We start from the raw sequence: 18,747 nt of genomic DNA, 5'->3' as shown, positions 1-18,747 counted from the left end.
GGGGGGGGGGGGGGGGGGATCGAAATCGGGAGAGTCAGAGAAATGTATGTATCTGGGGGAACCGGGTGACTTGTCGTTGACTTGTAAATAAGACGCGGTGGTCGCGGCATTTCAGATACGCATACTTACGATGCGCATTCTAATGGGACACGCATCCGAACACGTTGTCTTTTCGTTAAACACCACGAATGACGTGCCGGCACATTTGAATACGATGGTTTTGTAACAACGTCACTAACGCGAGACGGACACTCTCGAGAACACCGTCCGGCGTAACGACGTTATCTGAGAGGATATGAAAAATCGATTGGCTCGAGAGATCGAGAGAAAGAGAGAGGGAGAGAGAGAGAGAGAGAGAAAGAAAAAGAGACACGGAGTTTATTTTCGAAATGCATGAGATGCTCTCAACGCAACGTTGTCCGCTCTTTTCGCTATTTCCATAAAAAATTAACATCCGGAAAATTTTCGCAAAATAAAAGTGAAATAGAAGCATTGTCGAACTCGTCGTTCGGTCGGATCGATTTACCCGACGATCGTGCCAGTCGAAATATCTCGTTCGATTAATGTACTTGTAAGTAACTGCCTCAATGAAAATAATATCTTACGCGATATTAATTACCAGGTTATTATTTCATGGTTACTCATATTTCTACCGCTCGTCTGTTCTTCTCTCTCGCGTGCACACTCGCGTCGACGGCTGCGCGAGTTTATTCGTGGCGCACTCTTTGAAATATGTAGCTAGATGCTACTTAAACGTCTGCTGCTTACCCGTCGGAATGCGACACGAGTCCGGCGAAATCGTCCATCGGGCAGCCGATGAACATCAGCACGCCCATGCCGATCGCGTATACGACCGCAGTGAAGGCGATCCAGGCTGCGACGAACCTGGCGTTAGGCTTCGCCCTCAAGATAAATACTCCGCTAATTATGATACCCAATCCCATCACTAGAATACCACCGACACCTGCGCAAAGAAAACACACGATTTCGCTCGATATTGTTTTTCTCGACCTGCCTCGTCGGTTCGTGTCCTTCGGGGGATTCGGACTTCGTTGATAAAAAGATCCGCCAAGTATGCATTCGCTAAGTATACTCGCTTCCGAGAATCGATACCGCAACGTTCTGTTCTATCGTATTGAATAAATAATGAACGAAAAAGGACATCGACCGATTTTTACTGCTGAAGTCCCGTGAACTGTAAACAATTCTACACAGTGCTATGAAATTTTGCAGCGCAAGGGGAGANGGGGGGGGGGGGGGAATTATTTTAAAAAACGTATATTTTTAACACTTTCGCTGAGAAATCGTCCTCGGAGACTCACTTCTACACATTTCTCCTCTGTGCGTAATGAAAAAATATCGCTGTAACAAAATATGCGTGACATCGGTCTCTCATGAGAAATCGGTAGGTCACACTTGGTGTGACGAGACTGGCGGGTGTTGGTAATTCCAAGAAAGGCGAAAGTACCATTACAGAGACTCGCCGTGATCCTCCGATCGTACCCTCATCAGACCACGCGGGCAGTCGCGGGCTAATTCGAGATCGATACGCACGGCGACGCGGTATCGCGCAGCGACAACAACTCCGTCGGCAGCTGCCAAACTATCCCACGGAATAATACAGCCGCGGATTATAATACGCGGGCATAGTACGAGCCGCGCGGAGTAGAATAGAAGCGGAGCGCGGCAGCCTTGTTCTACGCTCGGCGCCAATTACTCGGCGAACAATCATCATAAATTAGAGCGCGCGCACACACGCACGCGCGCAATGAGCTACCGTACAATTAATACCGCGCGATACCGCGGCGAGTCTGTTCTGTACCCGATTATATCGAATTATCCACTTTGCATTATCGTTGCATGCGCAACCAAGCCACGACCGCCTCGCAACATCCTCCCGATCTTCCCGTGCGCGTTTTAACTACTTATTCATTAAAGCTCCGATTAACACAAACGTATACGCGCGCACCGGTGAAACATTGTTCTCTGAATGCGGAGGGAGAACGATTGGTAGTACGAAACGCGCCGTCGCGCGACATAAATGTGAGTACAGCGAATTGTATTATTCTGCCTTACCGTACTTACTGAGTTATTTAAAGAATCTAACCGAGATATATACGAAAATTTCTCCAGAAACTTTTCGCATCTCCTCGCCTCGAAATTGAATTGAAAAGATACGAAGGTGTCCTTTGAAATTTCCCTCAGCGGAGCATTGACAACACTCGGTACGTACAAGCTGCAGAATTCTCGTACCGGGTAAATATAACGCTAATTGAACGGCTGAAGATGTCGGTTTTCATATTTTTAACCGTTTTCGTTACATTTTAAGCAACGCTCCGATGCAGTCCCGCGCCGTATTTTCACCGTGTAGAAGCATTTATATAATTCTGCGCAGCTAATAATACTCTTGAACTTTGCAGAAAAGAGTCAATATTTTTTACCGACCAAGTTTCCAAGCACGACATCCCCTTTAATGCGGATTAACCTTTTGAGGAATACTGACACACACGTGGTGCGTTTGGTATTCAATTTTTCCCGTTTAATTGAAACACAGATCGTCGACGAAGACACAACGCGAGTGTCGCCGTGAACCAATATTCTCTCAGAATTTCCCAGGAAAAAAGAAATGGAAACCTCATCTCGTATGATTAAAGACCGACGAGATGCCGTACTTGATTCACCTCAAATCTAAATCGGTTTCTTCGGACGTTGCGATAAATTCGTCCCTGAAGAGGTTCACAAACAAATCCAGGAATTCCTCGCGGTAACGTTACTTTTTACTCGCGACGACGACGACGACGACGAGCGCGAGAAAGAAGCCGCGAAGCAACCGGCGGAGATGCGTTAAAAAACGCGCTCTCGGATCTCGCATTCGCGTTTACGCCAAATTATCCACTCTGCTCCGTAATCACGACGGACATCCGGCGAAATCTCCGCGCGACCGTCCGTTAGGACCGTTCTCTTTCGCCGTCGTCGTCGTGGCCGCGCAGTTTATTCGGGGACACGACTCGCGCGCGGTGCATGTCATTAGTAATAATTGGGGATACGTTTCGAGGGTTCCTCCCTCGTCCCCTCCCCCTTACGTCCTCCCCACTCACTCACAAGAGGCCCCTCGCATGTCCGTCCGCGATAATTACCTGAGATCATGTTCGCATGATGAGCTGGCAGGCGAAATTGGCTCTCGAGGTACTTTGGCAGGAAGGTGTAGAGACCGGCGATCGGCAGGATGTGCAGCACGCTGCTGGCCGTCCTGAACATGAGGATGTCGTTCTTCAGTAGCCTCTTCACCGCATTAGGAAAGTCTGCAACAGCGCGCCGGTCGAAAGTGCTGCGGCACGAAACGTGAGTGCGTGCGAGAACGCGGGAAATGACGCGTCGGATCGGCCCGTGGGATATCGTATGTGCGCACGTGCTAACATTTTCGACACGATTCAACTAACTTCCACGGTGGACTGAGCTAAAAGGATCAGTTGAAGGCAACGGGCACTGAGGAGAGGCTGAATAACGAGCGTGTCAGTCGAAATTCTGCTTCTGCGAGATCACACCGGGAAATTCCAACTCACGATGAAGAATGTCTTGCTTTGACACTAGAAATGCTCGTTCATTGTCGTTTCCTCTCAAAAAGAATGTTAAAAAGAAGAAAAGCTTCTACCGTCGGATCGAACGAAAACGTTAATTAACCGCACGATCGCTAGATCGTTGATATTGAAAGCCTTCTTCACAGAACAGTTCGTACTTTGTTGTTCACGTAAACGTACAAAACAAGATTTACAGTTTGATAATGTAGATATGGAAAAGATGGTCGAACTGTCACACGTATCTGACGCTGGCGAGGAACGTGTGTTAAAGAATGACTCGCTTCATTAGACAGATAATCATCCCAGCAATCTCATTATTTATGCGTATTACATATGCGAACGCATCAGAGAAGGATTCAATCGAATAGATCGCTCACTAATCCCGCTATTTAGCCACATTCATTATTTAACATTCGTCCGGATGCGATGTGTAAACACCGGTCGCAGGTTCCTCCGGCAGTCTTCGCGAAAGTCACGCGGCGCATCGAATATATTTCCGGAGGAGGTGCGCTCCGGGCCGATCTCTTCATCGGAGAGACAAAGGAATCGGACAACCGTGTTCGGTGCTCGATACATGCCGGGTGGATGTATCGGTCGTTGACTCGAGGTGTTAAGTGTCTCTCATGGGCGAAGGTTACGCAAGGCTCAGCAATATCTCAGCCGCGATCCGGCTTCGCGGATGCATCGCGGCGCGGGATGCAGAGACACGGTTATCTCTCTCTTTTTCATTGGTTTCCTGCTCTTGGTCGTCGTCGTCGTCGTCGTCTGATCACTTTGTCCGTCCCGTCGTGCGACTATCTCGCGAATGTCTGACGGAGCTGCCAGATTCTGCCGACTCCTCGTATATTTACGAGCTCGATTACAAGGAGCGAGCTAATTAGCCAGCGATCGAGTCACGTCTCTCTCTCTTTCTCTCTCTTCCTTTCTTTCTTGGTCTTTTTCTTTGTAATCGTTTCCTCCTTCGAGAGGAGGACGAGGATGCGCGACGAATGCCGGGGAAACGTTGGAGAAAGAAGTCAAGACGAGGGGAGGAAAAGGAGACGAAGGCCCGGCGAATCTGAATTATAGAACGTTAAGCGTCGTTTCGCAGGTGATTCCGCCTACGAGCAATTTCAGCGAACGACGACTACGACGACGACGGGGACGTTTACCGGCAGTTTCGTCGGAATTAATGCGCGTACGTACCGGCGGGGATCGATGCGTCGCGCGGACTTTTATGCGAACTCCTGCCAGACGAAGGTGAGCGCCTGGCCGCGCGACCGAACGTATTGACCCATTGAAACGTATAGAACCGCTCGGAAGCCCGCTGCCACGGAACGTCCGCACGTCCGACGATTAAGAGAACGACCGTTATCGCGACGGAGTCCTGCGAAATTATCAGGGAGACTCGGCGAACATCCCTCCCCGCTTCGATTTATAGTCCATTCGAACGCTCTAACGAGGGAGCTGCTCGGTGTTTCTCCGCCGTCGACGAGCTTCGAATGTGCGGCTCGCGGTTCAACCTCGAAATATTAGATCCGCGTCTCTCGGCTCTCGAACTCGGCGTACTCGAACACCGACCACTTCGATGGTTAAAAGACGAATCGTCTGGTTGAAAGATCGCCTGGTCGAGGCGAATGATACAGAAAAAGAGAGAAGTAAGCTCGATACGGACTTGGAAGATTTCATTTTCCGGAATTACCAATCACAGCTCCAAAATTAATATGATAAGTCACATTCATCCACGCGGCCGGCTCGAGCATCTTTTTCATACGACACTGTACCGCGTGTACAGTATATGCGTAGCCTCGCGCGTGCATACGAAGCCGCACGCCTAGAACTGCCTAGAAGAGTCTTCTAGGCGTCCACCAGAGAGAGAGAGAGAGAGAGAATATCCAGCTAAACTAGTCGTGGCAACCCCGCACAGGGACGTCCCGCAGACCATGAGTAGACAAACGTGACTAACATTGCGCCGCGAGTATTACCGCGCGCATATAGGGTGCCCTTTAAAGGTTCGAACGTGCAACATTCGGGATCGTCGTTGCGTATCTATGAATAATATATCTCCCCCTTCTCTCTTTTTTCTCGCGAGTTCCATCGACTTCGCGACTTTCGTCGTTGAACGTCCCGAGGTCGACCCGGGAGCCGCGCGAGGCGTCCGCGAAACATACGGACGCGCAGGTGTCAACGACGCTCGTGTCTCGCGAGTATGCGAAAACGCGGAAAATTCCAGCGGGTTAAGTGACAGAGCGCGTCGCGCGATAAATAAAACATTAGCAGCCGGACGAGTGTTAGATGTTGAGAAAACGGCTCCCACGTAGGCGACTTGCCGAATTAAACGCGATGGTTCGGTAATGCGAGTCGTAGCGAGCTCGGTGTATGGCAGCCGTGAGAGAGAGAAGGAGAAAAATGAGTAAAAAGAGTAAGAAAGAGCGAGTGAGCGAGAGAGAGAGAGAGAGGGAGGGAGAGAGAAACAGGAGGGGCGAGAGGCGGAATACGAAAAGAAAAAAAGAAGAAAAAAGAGGAAAGGAAGCGGAGAGGGAGAGAGAGAGAGAGAGAGAGAGAGGCGCGTAGTTATGTGCGTACACGCGCGCGAACGTACACGCGTGCGTGTCCACCGCCGGCTCTATGCACGACGCGTGACCGTGAACTTGCCCCACCTCGTGCACGAGTCGGTCAGTCATTATTATTAACGTACACAGAGAGAACGAGCGGCGTGCGCGCGTGCTCTCATGCGTGCATGCGTGAGTGGGTGCGCGCGCGCTCACGCGTGCACGTGCGTATGCACACGCGTGAACGCATCATCTTCCTGGCGAGGGAGAACGTGCGCGGCCGAGGATCCGTTAAAGGAACACCCGACGATTTCAGAGGCTTTCGGGCTTTCGGGACGAGTCGCACGTCGCCGCCGGATTTATGCGCGCAGCGTCGCGCGGAAATTAGAGTCACGTTTTACGTGTGCATATGTACGTGCGTGTGTGTACGTCGCTCCTAAAAGACGGGGAGAAAAGTAAAGGAGATTTCGATCCTGGAGGAGACGAGACTCCGCGCTGAGCGGCGGCAATTCGCGCACGACGAGGTCGAATTAACCCGTTTGCGCGAGCGAAGATTATAGAGAGTAAACTCACGCGCCGATAAGAAGCACGAAAGGTGTGCGAGATACCGCGCGTGTATGTGTGCGTATGTCGGTCGATACCTCGGCTTATATAATTCGCTAATATTCGCCACCGCTGTCTTATTAGCGCGATACTTAATACTTCGGTGGAAAGCGGATACGCGCTTTGCCACGAGCGCGCGTTAATTTTACAACGTGTTAAATTCCCCGCCGATCCATCTGGAGCGGGAGAAATCAGAGGAGATAATCGGGTCAAGGTGATCGGATCGCAAACGAAGCATGAAACGTCGTCTTCAAAGAGCCACTTTCAGCAGCCCGGCAGCCACGATCGGCGAAACGAAAAAGCAACAAAGGCGACGGAGGGAAGAAGAGAGAGAGAGAGAGAGAGAGAGAGAGAAAAGGAAGGAAACGGAGAACATGCAAAAATCTAATCAAGAACGAGACCGGATCTCACCGTTCACGGTTGCCGAGTTCGCGAGGCCCGTCCGAGACGGCGATTCCCCCCGCCTCCGCGGACGGCCTAATCGCGCGCGGCTACTAACTTTTTCACCGGCTCGCCGAAACCCGCTGTAAATCGCGGTGAGAGGAAGAGAGAAGCCGCGCGCTGGTACTTCTCCCGCGCACGCACGCATGAACGGAGCGGACGTGCGTGTTACAGGCCGAACGCCGGCGAAACGCGCCACCCAAATTCGCCACTGACCTTGGCACACGCGGAGGCTTATACTTGAAAGATCATCCGATCGGTTTATTCCTCCTTTTATGCGCATACCGATGATAGAGCCGGCCGAATACATTATGGGGGATATATCGGGGAGCTCGCGCGAGGTACCGACGCGTCGGAGCGCGATTCATCCCCCCGTTCGTCGTTGACGTCGTCGGAAATCCAAAGTGAGCCGTGCGAGCAAGGCGATGTAAAATTATGCAAAACAACGCGGAGTCCGGCTGAACACGCGAGTTTTTCGCGAGTCGAGATTTTGGCCCGCGTTAAAAACTTTTAATCCCGCGAACGGTACTCAGCGAAAAGGGTTTCAATTTGGATTTAGCTCAGGTGTTTCTTTTCACTTGGATTTGTTCAATACAAACCGCATAATTTCATGTCGAATATCACTTTGTTTGAGTGAAAATGTTGTCTCATTAAACTATGCTCTTGGACGGAAATGAAGAACAATATCATTTAGAGGAAATATTTCGCTTTCAATAAAAAAAAAATGTATTTCAATTACATAATTCGCTTCTACTTTGATCACGACGGTATCTGAAATTTCCATTTTAAGTGTCGAAAGAAATTTCTCAAAAAAAAAAAAAACAAAAAAAAACAAAAAAAAACAAAAGAAAGAAAATCCGCGGAGAAGTAAGAAAAAACCCGATTTTTCCGAGCCTTCGAAACTGTAGAGGAAATCGAAAGTTGCGGGGGCACCGGCGTCTCCTAAGGCCGGCGCTGTTCCGTCGCCTTGATGCGCACCATAAATATGCGTATAAGAGGACGCGCATTATCCGGGCCGTAGGCGAAATCGCTCGTCGTGAGCTCCCGATTAACTTACGAAGAGCACATTGTCTCCGGCTTCTATTTGCATTCTCGTTAGCCTTCGATTCCACGAGTGGCAAGTGGCCGGGCAGAATTTCGCCTGTGTCGGCTCTCTCTCTCTCTCTCTCTCTCTTCTTCGCTGTGGCGACACTTGCCGTTATCGTGGTCGTACGGAGGCCGGCGATCGCGCAATTGCAATGACCATTATCGCGGCATCGGATATTCCGAAGATGCGTCCGTTACTGCGGCTCTTGATTCCCAGGCGCGATTTATCAGCGCGTCCTCGGCGCGCTCGCTGCCACGAGACGACGCCGACGACAACGACGATACAACGTTATCGGCGGGCGCGCGTTTATCCCCTCGTAAATTCTCGCGCGAGTGTATCGAGTGCGTCATCGGGAGCGCGGGATATCATAATCGCGCGCGCGCGTATGCGCGTCGCGAATCGCAGAAAGAAAACTCGCGGCCGCGAACGGCGCAACGACGCGTCGGCTAAATTTACGCGCGCGTTCGCGCGCGAGCGAGCCGGCGAGAGAAAGAGAGAGAAAGAGAGACGAGAATAAACCGATATCACACCGCCGCGGCGGCTGAGACCGTATCCTTTTTACTCCTCGCGAGGAGACGAGTCCTCGGAGAGGGTTCGCTCGAGGAATCGCGAGATAGAGATAGGGAGGGAACGAGAGCACGAGAAAGAGCACAGAGAGAGAGAGAGAGAGAGAGAGACGTGGCTGCCACAAAGCAGCTTACGGCGAGCCATAAAAACAGATTAAGTCGGCGCGATCCGATGCCGCGCGGCGGCTCCGAAACGCCGGCTCTCAACGGCCTGACGAGCGGCCGATCGGGGAGAGCCCGAAGGATAAATCAGGACTTACCTCGGAGACTAGGCTTTGGGGCGTCCGCTCGTCTCGGCGGTGTTCTGCTCTTGGGCAACCGCGTCGGGAACGCGAACATTCCTATACTGACCAGCATCAGCATCGCCGATATTAGCACCAAACCTGGAACAAACGCGCAAAGGATCGGAAAAAGGATCTTCGGCGAACCGGAAAGAAAAAAAAAACCCGGCATCCCGATGAAATGTGATATGTGATTTAAAAGGGATAAATAACACTCTTCGCAATTTTTCGAGAAATCAAGCACGGTACACTTTTGTTCTCTCTATAAGTGTTATTCATCGACAGTGCGCGGAATAAAAAGAATTTTTGTAGCCCGCAGCTGAAAACCAGATCCGGTGACTAAATTTCAGTTGTACTATATAGATAGTTAATTTTGAAACCGTGGGAGTTAATTCTTTCTCGCCGTGAATAATGGTCATCACTCGGAGCACCTGCTGCAAACGTAAACATTTTTCCCATTTTCGCATGTCTGATCGTTAATAAAGTATTTTGATTTTCCGAAGATATTCAAGACGATAACAATTATCCGTCTCACCCTTATAAATCCCTGCGCGCCTTGAGCATTTTTACCGAGACGCGACGCGGGTAGGAACGTGAACGAACGGAAATGTTCGAGAAAGACTCCCCTCGGCGNGGGGGGGGGGGGGGGTGTATTTTCGTGTCTGAGAGCGGCTTACACGCGGCCTACGGTTGTCACGCCTAAGGAAATTATTTTTATGTCGCCGAGACCCTCTGTCTCTTTCGGCGCGGCAACAGGCGCGAGAAACCAGTCGAAGCGCCGCTAATAGCACGTACGCTCTCTCGTGACTAACGCGGATAGATTTGTCTATATGCGCGCACACACAGTGGCTAAATGCGCACTCGAACGACGAAGGCCGAGCGACTTTCAGCTCGGAGTTCTTTCCTCTTTCTTTTTTCCCCTCTTTTTTTCATCCGCGGACTTTACCTCGACTTCGCAAGGTTTGGAGGTTTATTAAAATTCCCGATAAGTTGATTATATGCGGCTCCACGGTCTGCGCGGCGAAGCGGTCGGAGTACTTTTTTACGAAATAATCGAGCCGAGAGGGAGGGAGAGAAAGAGAAAAAGAAGAGGAGAGAGAAACATTATCGCTGTTGTCGAATCGACTCCTTCCTAATTAACTAAAAAAGTATACGTTAGGGTCCGTGGCGGATTTTGACGGAAGGAAGGAGGCCTCCTCGTCCTCGGTCTTCGTCGTATTGCGAAACTATTATTTCCAAACGAATATCGTCACGTGTTGAAGCTTGCTTACCGAGCCACCAAGCGCCGACCCATCGTGGATCCGTCGGCGTGATCTGCGGATTCACGGACAGGTTCGCGTACAGCATGGTACACACAGAACCCAGAATGAATCCCAACGCCGGACCGAGGATCCGCACTCCGATGGTAATTGCTGTCGCAGACATCAAATCAAATGGGTCATTTTCGGATGACAATAAAAAATATTCACGAGCCTCGACGCCTCAAAAATATAAATTCCTCGGAATCCCTTCGACATTATATTATATGAAATACGTTATTCTTGGTTTATAATATAATTATATTTTAACTATATAATAATTTTATATATATATATAGTGATAATATAATAATATAAATCAAGATAATAATAAATTATACAATAATCTATAACAATTTATAACAACTAAAGAGATATATTTAGCTATAGCTATAAACGTTCAAGCAACCTCAAATAAGCAGAAAATCAAAGCGCTTACGAAAAAAAATACATGTATGTATAGGTGCGATGAAAAATATACGGGAGAGAAAATAAAGCGTGGATAAGGGTGGCTGTACGGATAAGAGAACTTACCAAAATACAAGGGGCTCTCTCTGCTGGCCACGTTATCGTCGATGTACGGTATACCTAGTGTATAGACCGCCGTTTGGCCCATTCCTACGCCGAGCAGCGATACGAAAAATATCGCGAGCACCACCGTGGTGATCTTGCTCTGTATCCTTTGCTCCGTGAGGAAATCGCCCTCGCAATACTCCGTCGAGTCGGTTTGCGGCGCGGTCGTCGCCGGGATCCACCTTCGTGAAAACAGAAAATGGACCGGGAGATACAATAAAGTCCTGAAACATCAGCCGTCGCGTTTACCTCGAGGGGATACCCGAGATATTCGCGACCATTAACGTGCGTTACTTAATTCTCGACGGGCCCCTCGTGAGGTAAACTCACCGTATATCGCCTTATATAGGACTAAAAAAGCGCGCGTTAGAAAGCATATCACGGATATTATACCTATTATGGACATTATGCCAGCGCCAGTGCGGGAAAATTGAGAAAATTAAAAGTTAGCGCGAGGCAAAAAGACGAGACACGGATTCGTGGCATTAACACCACGTACGCCACCACGTTTCATTTGAGGGAATTCTCCCCACAGACCAATCTGTATTTATTTATTTAACTCTTTCGTAACGAATGGCCACTACAGAGACTATCAGCGTGCGCGAGTCTGTCCCTAAACGAATGGCAACTTTAACGGCCGCTCTTGCGGAACTAATAATGTTCTAAATAATTTTTACAAAAACCATAAAGTACGTGATGTGACAAAGTACACGGAGGAAGAAGGTCGAATTAATGTGGCGATGAAAGAATCAAGCGGGTTTTGGTTGATGAAAACAGAATTTCTGATTCTTGAGAAACGAATTGACGGTTTGTAGAAATTAGGAATTTCGTTTCCCTCGACTACAACAAGTTTGGTTCGTTCGTTTCGTCATGTTAATGCAACCAATCTTTTCTCTCTTAACTTCTGTTAAAATTCCGTTACAAACTTCGTTCGTCGTATAATGCACTTTGTCTGTCCTCCGTAATGGCACAGTGGCGACCAACTCCGCTACCGCGGAAAGGTCAATCGTGTAAAACAAACTTGCTTTGTTTATGTGGACATAGAAAGAAAAGTTATCGCTACACACACCGTGTGTACAGCGTGTGTGGTAGCGAACGTGTTAACATTTAGACTGCTACATTATCTATATATTTTAATAACTGAAATAAGAATAATCTTATGAAGTATTCGTAGAGATACCAAATGTGGAACGAAATTAACATTATATATTTATTATAAAATGATCAAACTTCAATACACTTTTCATAACATTTTCGAAAGTAATCCGTATATAATCGTGACTAATTATATTAAGTAAGAGTATTTTTTTATTAAATAATATACGAGATATATGTGGAAGGATAAAAATAGATACTACCATCTTTTCGTTAGATACACAGCTTATTTTATATTCTCACTCTACGTACACGTTTGCAACTTTGAGCCCCGCGGGCTTTGCTTTCGAAACTAAACTCTGGGCAGTAACAGCAAATTCGATCACCCGCACTGCACCCGGATTAGTGCATATTAAAGGCCGCTGCACATAAAATATCTAGATACAAACACAAGCACTTTGACGATGTAATAACCAATATATATATTCCGCTTAATAACGTGACGCGATATTATTATTACGTGTCTAATCGTTCAAAATGCTAACATGTTTGTTCACTTGAATAATTGCTTCATGTATAATAGCCTTCACAGCACGCACTGATTCGGCATACCACGAGTGATCGAATTCGCTGTAAATGTTAATGCTGAAAGCAATTTTCGCGATTCTGACGCTTAAGTAATATCATAGCCCTCTCAGGCCTATTTCTGACCAATAGAAGATTAGGATTTGGGTATAGCGTCTTGCGCGAAACGTGAAAGAGAGAGGTAAAGCGAAAGAAACAGCGTATAGGCCTCGTAGGCCTAACGTGTTACCGATAGGGATTCGGCGCGAGATCGCGCTTCCGTCACGCTCTCAAGCACGGGGGAGCGACAATAATCCGAGATAACGTTCCAAATTTCCGTAGCTCGGATTCCCGCGGTCATTCGCATGTCGTTCGCGAGTCACGGCGTACAGACGTCTCGAGGATGATTAATTATACATGCGAATCAGCCCGCGCGCTGGATAGATATCTCTCGTGTCAGCTTGCGTCTCCCGAATTCGCTCGGAGCTCGCATTGATAAGCATTGTCCTGCTCCACTCCGGAGTGTAATCGGCCACTTCCGGAAAGCAGATCAGGAAATCGACGCCCACGTGGTGGCTGAGGATGCAAACTGCACGCGCGCGAGCGCGACGATAAGCGCAGCAGCTGCACACACGCAGCGCGTAATAACGCGTGTAACGGCCAGCGCAACGGCGCAACGAGCGCGATACCAAGAAAACGTAATCGACATTGCCCCATTTTATTACCGCGTTAAATTGCGCGGATCAGTTTCAGCATTCCGCCGAAGCCGCGGAATTTCATTGTGCGCTCGGCGATGAACAATATGCTCTCTCGCATTATGTAACGGCGACCGGCGGAATTACGACGGGCAAGGGAAGAGGGCTGAGTTCTATCTCTCCGTCTCGTCCTCCTCTTGAAAACCGGAGCCGGCTCGTCGTTACTGTCATAAGAGAGGCGCGATTTTATCAGCCGGACTTTCTCACTCGTTAACCGTCGTCGCCTCGCGATTTTCCCCGGCGCGTCGCGCGAAATTGAAGTGCTCGCGTATCGCCTCTCTCTGTGACGCTAATCGAGCCGATAATTGGATTAAGTTATTATCGGCCATTTTTCACCGATAGATTGAGTTCATGAAATTTGCGACTGCTTAAGCCACAAGTAGATATGTCCGTTTCGCCCGTTCATCGTCACGGAAGCGGATAATCGCGATTTCTTACCCGAAGATACGAATCCGAAGATACGAGGAACCGAATCGTAGAAGTTTGAATGTTTTCATTCTGTTTCGTAGCACGTTTTACATATTTGTTATTTAAAGAAGAAACATTCATTACTGTAGGCATATTTTTCAAATCTTCCAACGATGCAAATAGCGAATACACTCAAATTGAAATTTTCCCTCTACATAGTAAAACAATATTTTGTAACCGTGTTAAAGTCACACATAGCTAAATAGATTAAACTTCAATTCTAACGATGCATAATTTATTCCCACTTTGACCCCTGATGATGCCTGAAATTTCCGTTTTAGCGTGAAAACAGATTGTTGGCGGTAAAATTAAATCTGTAGAATTAAAGAGAGAAGACAACAAGTGTCAGCATCGTCGAAGTAGGTTTTTATCAGTCTATAAGTCTATCTGAATAGGCGCAAACTAGCTTCAGGAGCGTCGAAGTGGCATAAAAATGTCGACCCGGGCACCGATTCGCCGACGATCGGCGAAAACATCGCGGGATTAATTCGACGCGCGTTCGCCGGCCAGGTAACCGCGTGATTTCTTGTTTTTTTTCCCCCCGATGATTCACCGCTGTCGAGTCAGGTTAGTCGGTATTTAATCGCGCGAGGGCAAAGGCCAGACCAAGGCGTATCTCTCTCTACATAATGACTGATCGCGCGCGTGCGCGCGAGAATTCGGCCGGGTTCGGCCAAGGATCGAGGAACAGAAGAGGATAATCCGGAGAAGTCAGGGCAATAGCCGGACTCACCCGTCCAGCGTGCTGTTCTCCGACCTTTCCTGGAACTTGCAGAGGTTCGCCGGTATCGGGTCGGTATTGTTGGGTCCTCCGCCCTCACCGCCGGGCCCGACACCGCTGAACAGCATTTCGTTCTGGTGAATCAGCTGTTCGCCGAAAATAAAATGGGGTATCGAGCAGGTGAACGAGCTCACGGCGAAGAGGATCATGCCCCAGGCTATCCACTTGGGCCGGTGACCTTGGCCGCCGTAGTACGTCAGCAGCAAGGAGGAGCCGATCTGACCGATCTCCGTCGCCGACATGATGATGCCCGTCGTCTTCGACTGGATTTGGAAGAGCTTCTCTATTGTCGTGATGACGGAAACGAAGTACGTGTAGTACATGCCCTGAAGCACCTGAAGCATCGGCAAACGAAACTGTCAGCGACGGTGTACCCGCGTACGGCCGCCTCGAAGGGCAAGAAAACAGAGCGGGACTTCGAAGGATCAAGGACACGTCCGCGGGAATTCGAGTTACTTCCGCGCTTCTAGCGAACGCGTAGATCGCGATTGACTTCCCGACGCGTTGTATCCTTCACTTTTTCGTCGTTACGTTATCGTTCTTATTTCGCCGGCTTTTTCTTTATCGTCATGTCCTCGTTTGATTCGCTCAGCAAAATCGCGCCCGTCTCTGAGCCTTCTATAAGCGGAACGTCAAATTCAGCAAGAAACTTGTTTGAAGTAAGTCGACATGCTTACCCAGGTGATGCAGAAGGTCACCAGGAAGGCCTGCTTGGTGGCGAAGTATTGCAACCAGTGGGGCCTGCAGGGGCCCCATCCGCAGGACACGTCGGCGTCGTCGAACTCCGTATGAAGGCTGCTCGACTTCTCGTCCGGCACGATCAACTTGCCGTTCTCCGTGCCGCCGATGCCGTGCAGGTTGCCGTTCGGTATGGAGCCGTTGTTGTTGTGCTGCTTAGCGCAGATCAGCCCGTTTCCGTTTGCCATCTTCGGCGGAATGATCGTGAGCGCCTCGACGTTACCGTTTGACAGGATCTGCGTGTCCTCGCCCGCCATTATTCCGCCGCGATTTCGATGCTTGCGACGCGACGCGATGTTCTATCGCTTCCTTTGCGCGCCTTCCTCCCCTGTCCGTCCGGCGAATCCTCCCGGAATTCTAACCCGGATTCCTAGCCCTCGTCGGAGGAACTCGCTGGCCGCCCGCGAGGTTTACATTCGAACGGCCAATCTGCAAGCAGAACAGAAGGGAAATCCTCAGGTGATTGAGCCGACAACGAGTGTGCGTGCTAAATAAATCATTACGACGTGAATTTCAGAATCCTCCTCGAATCTCGACGGACAAAAAGCGTCGAAATTCTACCGGAGATGTGAAGCAGAAATTTCCAAATATTCCTCTGTTCTTAAAAATACTTTTGCTTCTCAATTTTCTTATTAGAAAGATTCTCTTATCAAAATTAAAATAATTTGTAAAATAATTTTTAAGAATTCTAATAAATTAAACTTCCCTTAAAAGTTAAACATTTTTTTTAGATTCTACTTCTTAATTATAATTTTTAAAAACAAAAAAATCTAAAATAATCTTAATTCTTATTTTGGTTCCTTTTTTAAGTATTTCTCTCTTTCTAAATTCATCTCTGTTGTCGCGACCTCCGAGAAAACTCCACTCGATCGCGGCGAAGATCACCGAGCGAGTCGCGCGACAGAATCGTGAAAAAGCGCGGCGACGCGCGAATTCCCAGCTTATGCGTCTCTCTCCGCATTATTTATAACTGCAGTCGCGCGGATCGCATCCGCGCACACCCAGGCTTCCCTAAAATCTCGCTTTGTTTCACGGGCGACGGGAATTCCGAGGCTCGCATCCGGCAGTGGCGCGCACACGCGCGATTGCTTCATCATCTCTAGCCTGCTGCGAAAGAGAATGTTTACGAGAACCGGTCGCCCGCTTCTTCTCCCCTTTACCGCTCCTCCTCCTCCCCCTCCTCTTTCCATCTGTTTCGTATTATTTATTTGTAAAATACCGAATAAACAGCAACGGCGATAGACAAGAAGCGCGGTGGCTCGCAACGTCAGGTCGGTGCGAGCTTGCGGCGTATAAAATGTAACGCTTTACGACACACAGCCGTGCGCGCCGGCTAGATTCTATTATATGGAATTAGTTCGCGCCTTATAACGTAACGTATTAGGAACAATCGTGTTACGAAATCTTCGGACTGCGGCTCTCGGCGCTCGGTGTTCCACGGATAAAACGCGGTACGTCTTGAAAAATGGAAAAAAGAGCGAGAGAAGGAAAAAAAAAGCGTGTGCGAGGGCAAACGTGAAAGCTACACTCCCGATCGATCCGTTCGTCATCGCACAGCCAATCGATTCGCGATCCACCTTGGAACATCTTCCTGAATAAAACTGCGATCATGTAATTTCTCTCTAAGGCGGAAACGTGAAAAGAGGAACATATTCAAGTGCTTTTAAAATAGTTGTAGCATAAAATGAATTTCTTAAGAATTCATTTGAAACTTGTACTATATATAGATTTAAATATGACCTAATTATTGGCGCAATTAGAAAACACTGACCGTTCGAAAGCTGAGATATTCGGGAATATGATACTTTTTATATGTATTCCTTGAGGTTAATGTCTTATTTTTAACTTCTTTCGTCGATTTCTAAGTTCTCCTTAGGAGAAGAAACGTGAAAAAAAGTGCAAATTTTCATGTGAATTTGATTTGATTTTCGCGATCATGCAAAAATTTTCGAACTATGAAGATGTGGAGCTTACCACTTTTCATGTTTCCGCTCCTAAAAAAATGTTACATAGTCGCTACCCACAGGAATAGCCGAGACATTATGCCAATGAATGAAGAAACTTCGATTTTTCACAGCACAGCTCAGAATAGATAAACGTACGACGAGAATTTGCATTTTTACTCGCGTTATCAAATTGACTTTCTAATTTCGTTCGGTTATTTTTCGACCCGAGCGTCATTGAAAAATTCTCACAGTGTTAAAGTGCATCGTCAACACAAAGATATGATCTGGTTACTTTCAATCTTTAACACTTTAACACATTTTCATGAATAATGTATCTATTACAGTATGCAAGAATGTATGTGAGTGCTACGAGAAAAATGGCGCCGAGCATGTTCGGAATTTTTTCAGGACGCCGAGGTCGAAGACCCTCGAATGCTTAGAAGGTTAAACGATGCCAAGACGGATCGCGTTTTACACGGTAAGAATTTTGCTTTGAAAACGGTCCACTGTAATTCAAAAGATACACGGTAAAAAAAGTTGCGTTTTTAACACAAATTTTTTCTTTTACCTTCTTCTCAGTTGAACGCGAAAATTCGCGAATGCGAAACTCGACACGCTCCTTCGCGTTTCTCGAATTAACATTTTTTTCTTTTCTCCCTTTTTTGTTTTTTTTTTTTACTGTGACTCTCGCCCGTTTCGCGCGTTTCGCAACTCGGACGACGCGAAAGAGCTCCGAAAGTCCGATCCGCCGATCCGTCAGCCGCCTTCGTGTTGCGTTTTCGTTTTCCATCGATCGCGACCGGACCGACCGCCTTGGCTCCATTAGAGGCGAACCCCTTTCTCTCGCGGTCGACTGCGGAATAAGCTGGCCTGAGACACCCTGTAGCCGGCATCCTCTCACTTTCATCGGTGCCCGACTTTCCTCATTTCCCTCGCGTTCCATTCCACAGGCTATCGCACCACTGCGGTTTTCACTGACAGCGTTGCGCGAGGAGTTCGTGCACTAGAACGCCGCTACAAGCTGGACGCGTGTGACGGACGGTGAAGACGCCGTTCTCACTTTCGCTTCGGGATTTCTTCGCGGTTACACGTCGTGTTATACGAATATATGTATTTGTATATGTGTGTTGTGCCCGCGCGACGCATATTCACTCGCAAATCAAAGCAAGTGCGGTTAATTAGCGATCTCGCGAAATTATGTACGAAATTCAACCACCTACATCTCTTTCTCTCNCCCCCCCCCTCTCTCTTTCTCTCTCTTTCTCCTTAATAATAAGAAATATTATATAAACGAAAGAATGTGCTCTTGAATATCAGAAAAATATGCCTGAAAAAAATGTTCAAAATTCCCTCGAGAAGATAACATCACACAGAAGAAAAAGTACTAGATTCAAATCAATAATTTACTTCGATAATCCTCAGCGAATTTTCACTTGGATTAA

General features: G+C 48.1%; 1 protein-coding gene across 3 annotated transcripts in view; it reads right to left on the bottom strand.

Moving 5' to 3' along the window:
* LOC106749333 (solute carrier organic anion transporter family member 3A1) overlaps positions 1 to 18,747 on the bottom strand; it is a 138,931-nt gene that overhangs the window by 3,219 nt on the left and 116,965 nt on the right. For all 3 annotated transcript variants that reach the window (XM_014628697.1, XM_014628696.1, XM_014628698.1), the window contains 7 exons: positions 15,299 to 15,788; positions 14,574 to 14,956; positions 10,920 to 11,140; positions 10,359 to 10,499; positions 9,067 to 9,189; positions 3,138 to 3,302; positions 769 to 964 (listed from right to left, as the gene is read on the bottom strand). In XM_014628697.1, the coding sequence (XP_014484183.1) occupies positions 769 to 964; positions 3,138 to 3,302; positions 9,067 to 9,189; positions 10,359 to 10,499; positions 10,920 to 11,140; positions 14,574 to 14,956; positions 15,299 to 15,616 (1,547 nt within the window). In that variant the 5' untranslated portion in view covers positions 15,617 to 15,788. The remainder of the gene's footprint in view (positions 1 to 768; positions 965 to 3,137; positions 3,303 to 9,066; positions 9,190 to 10,358; positions 10,500 to 10,919; positions 11,141 to 14,573; positions 14,957 to 15,298; positions 15,789 to 18,747) is intronic.

The sequence above is a fragment of the Dinoponera quadriceps genome, unplaced genomic scaffold (genome assembly GCF_001313825.1).
Source record: "Dinoponera quadriceps isolate SergipeBrazil2010 unplaced genomic scaffold, ASM131382v1 scaffold3579, whole genome shotgun sequence".
Taxonomy (NCBI): Eukaryota; Metazoa; Arthropoda; class Insecta; order Hymenoptera; family Formicidae; genus Dinoponera; species Dinoponera quadriceps.
This window is presented reverse-complemented; position numbering and strand designations above follow the sequence as displayed.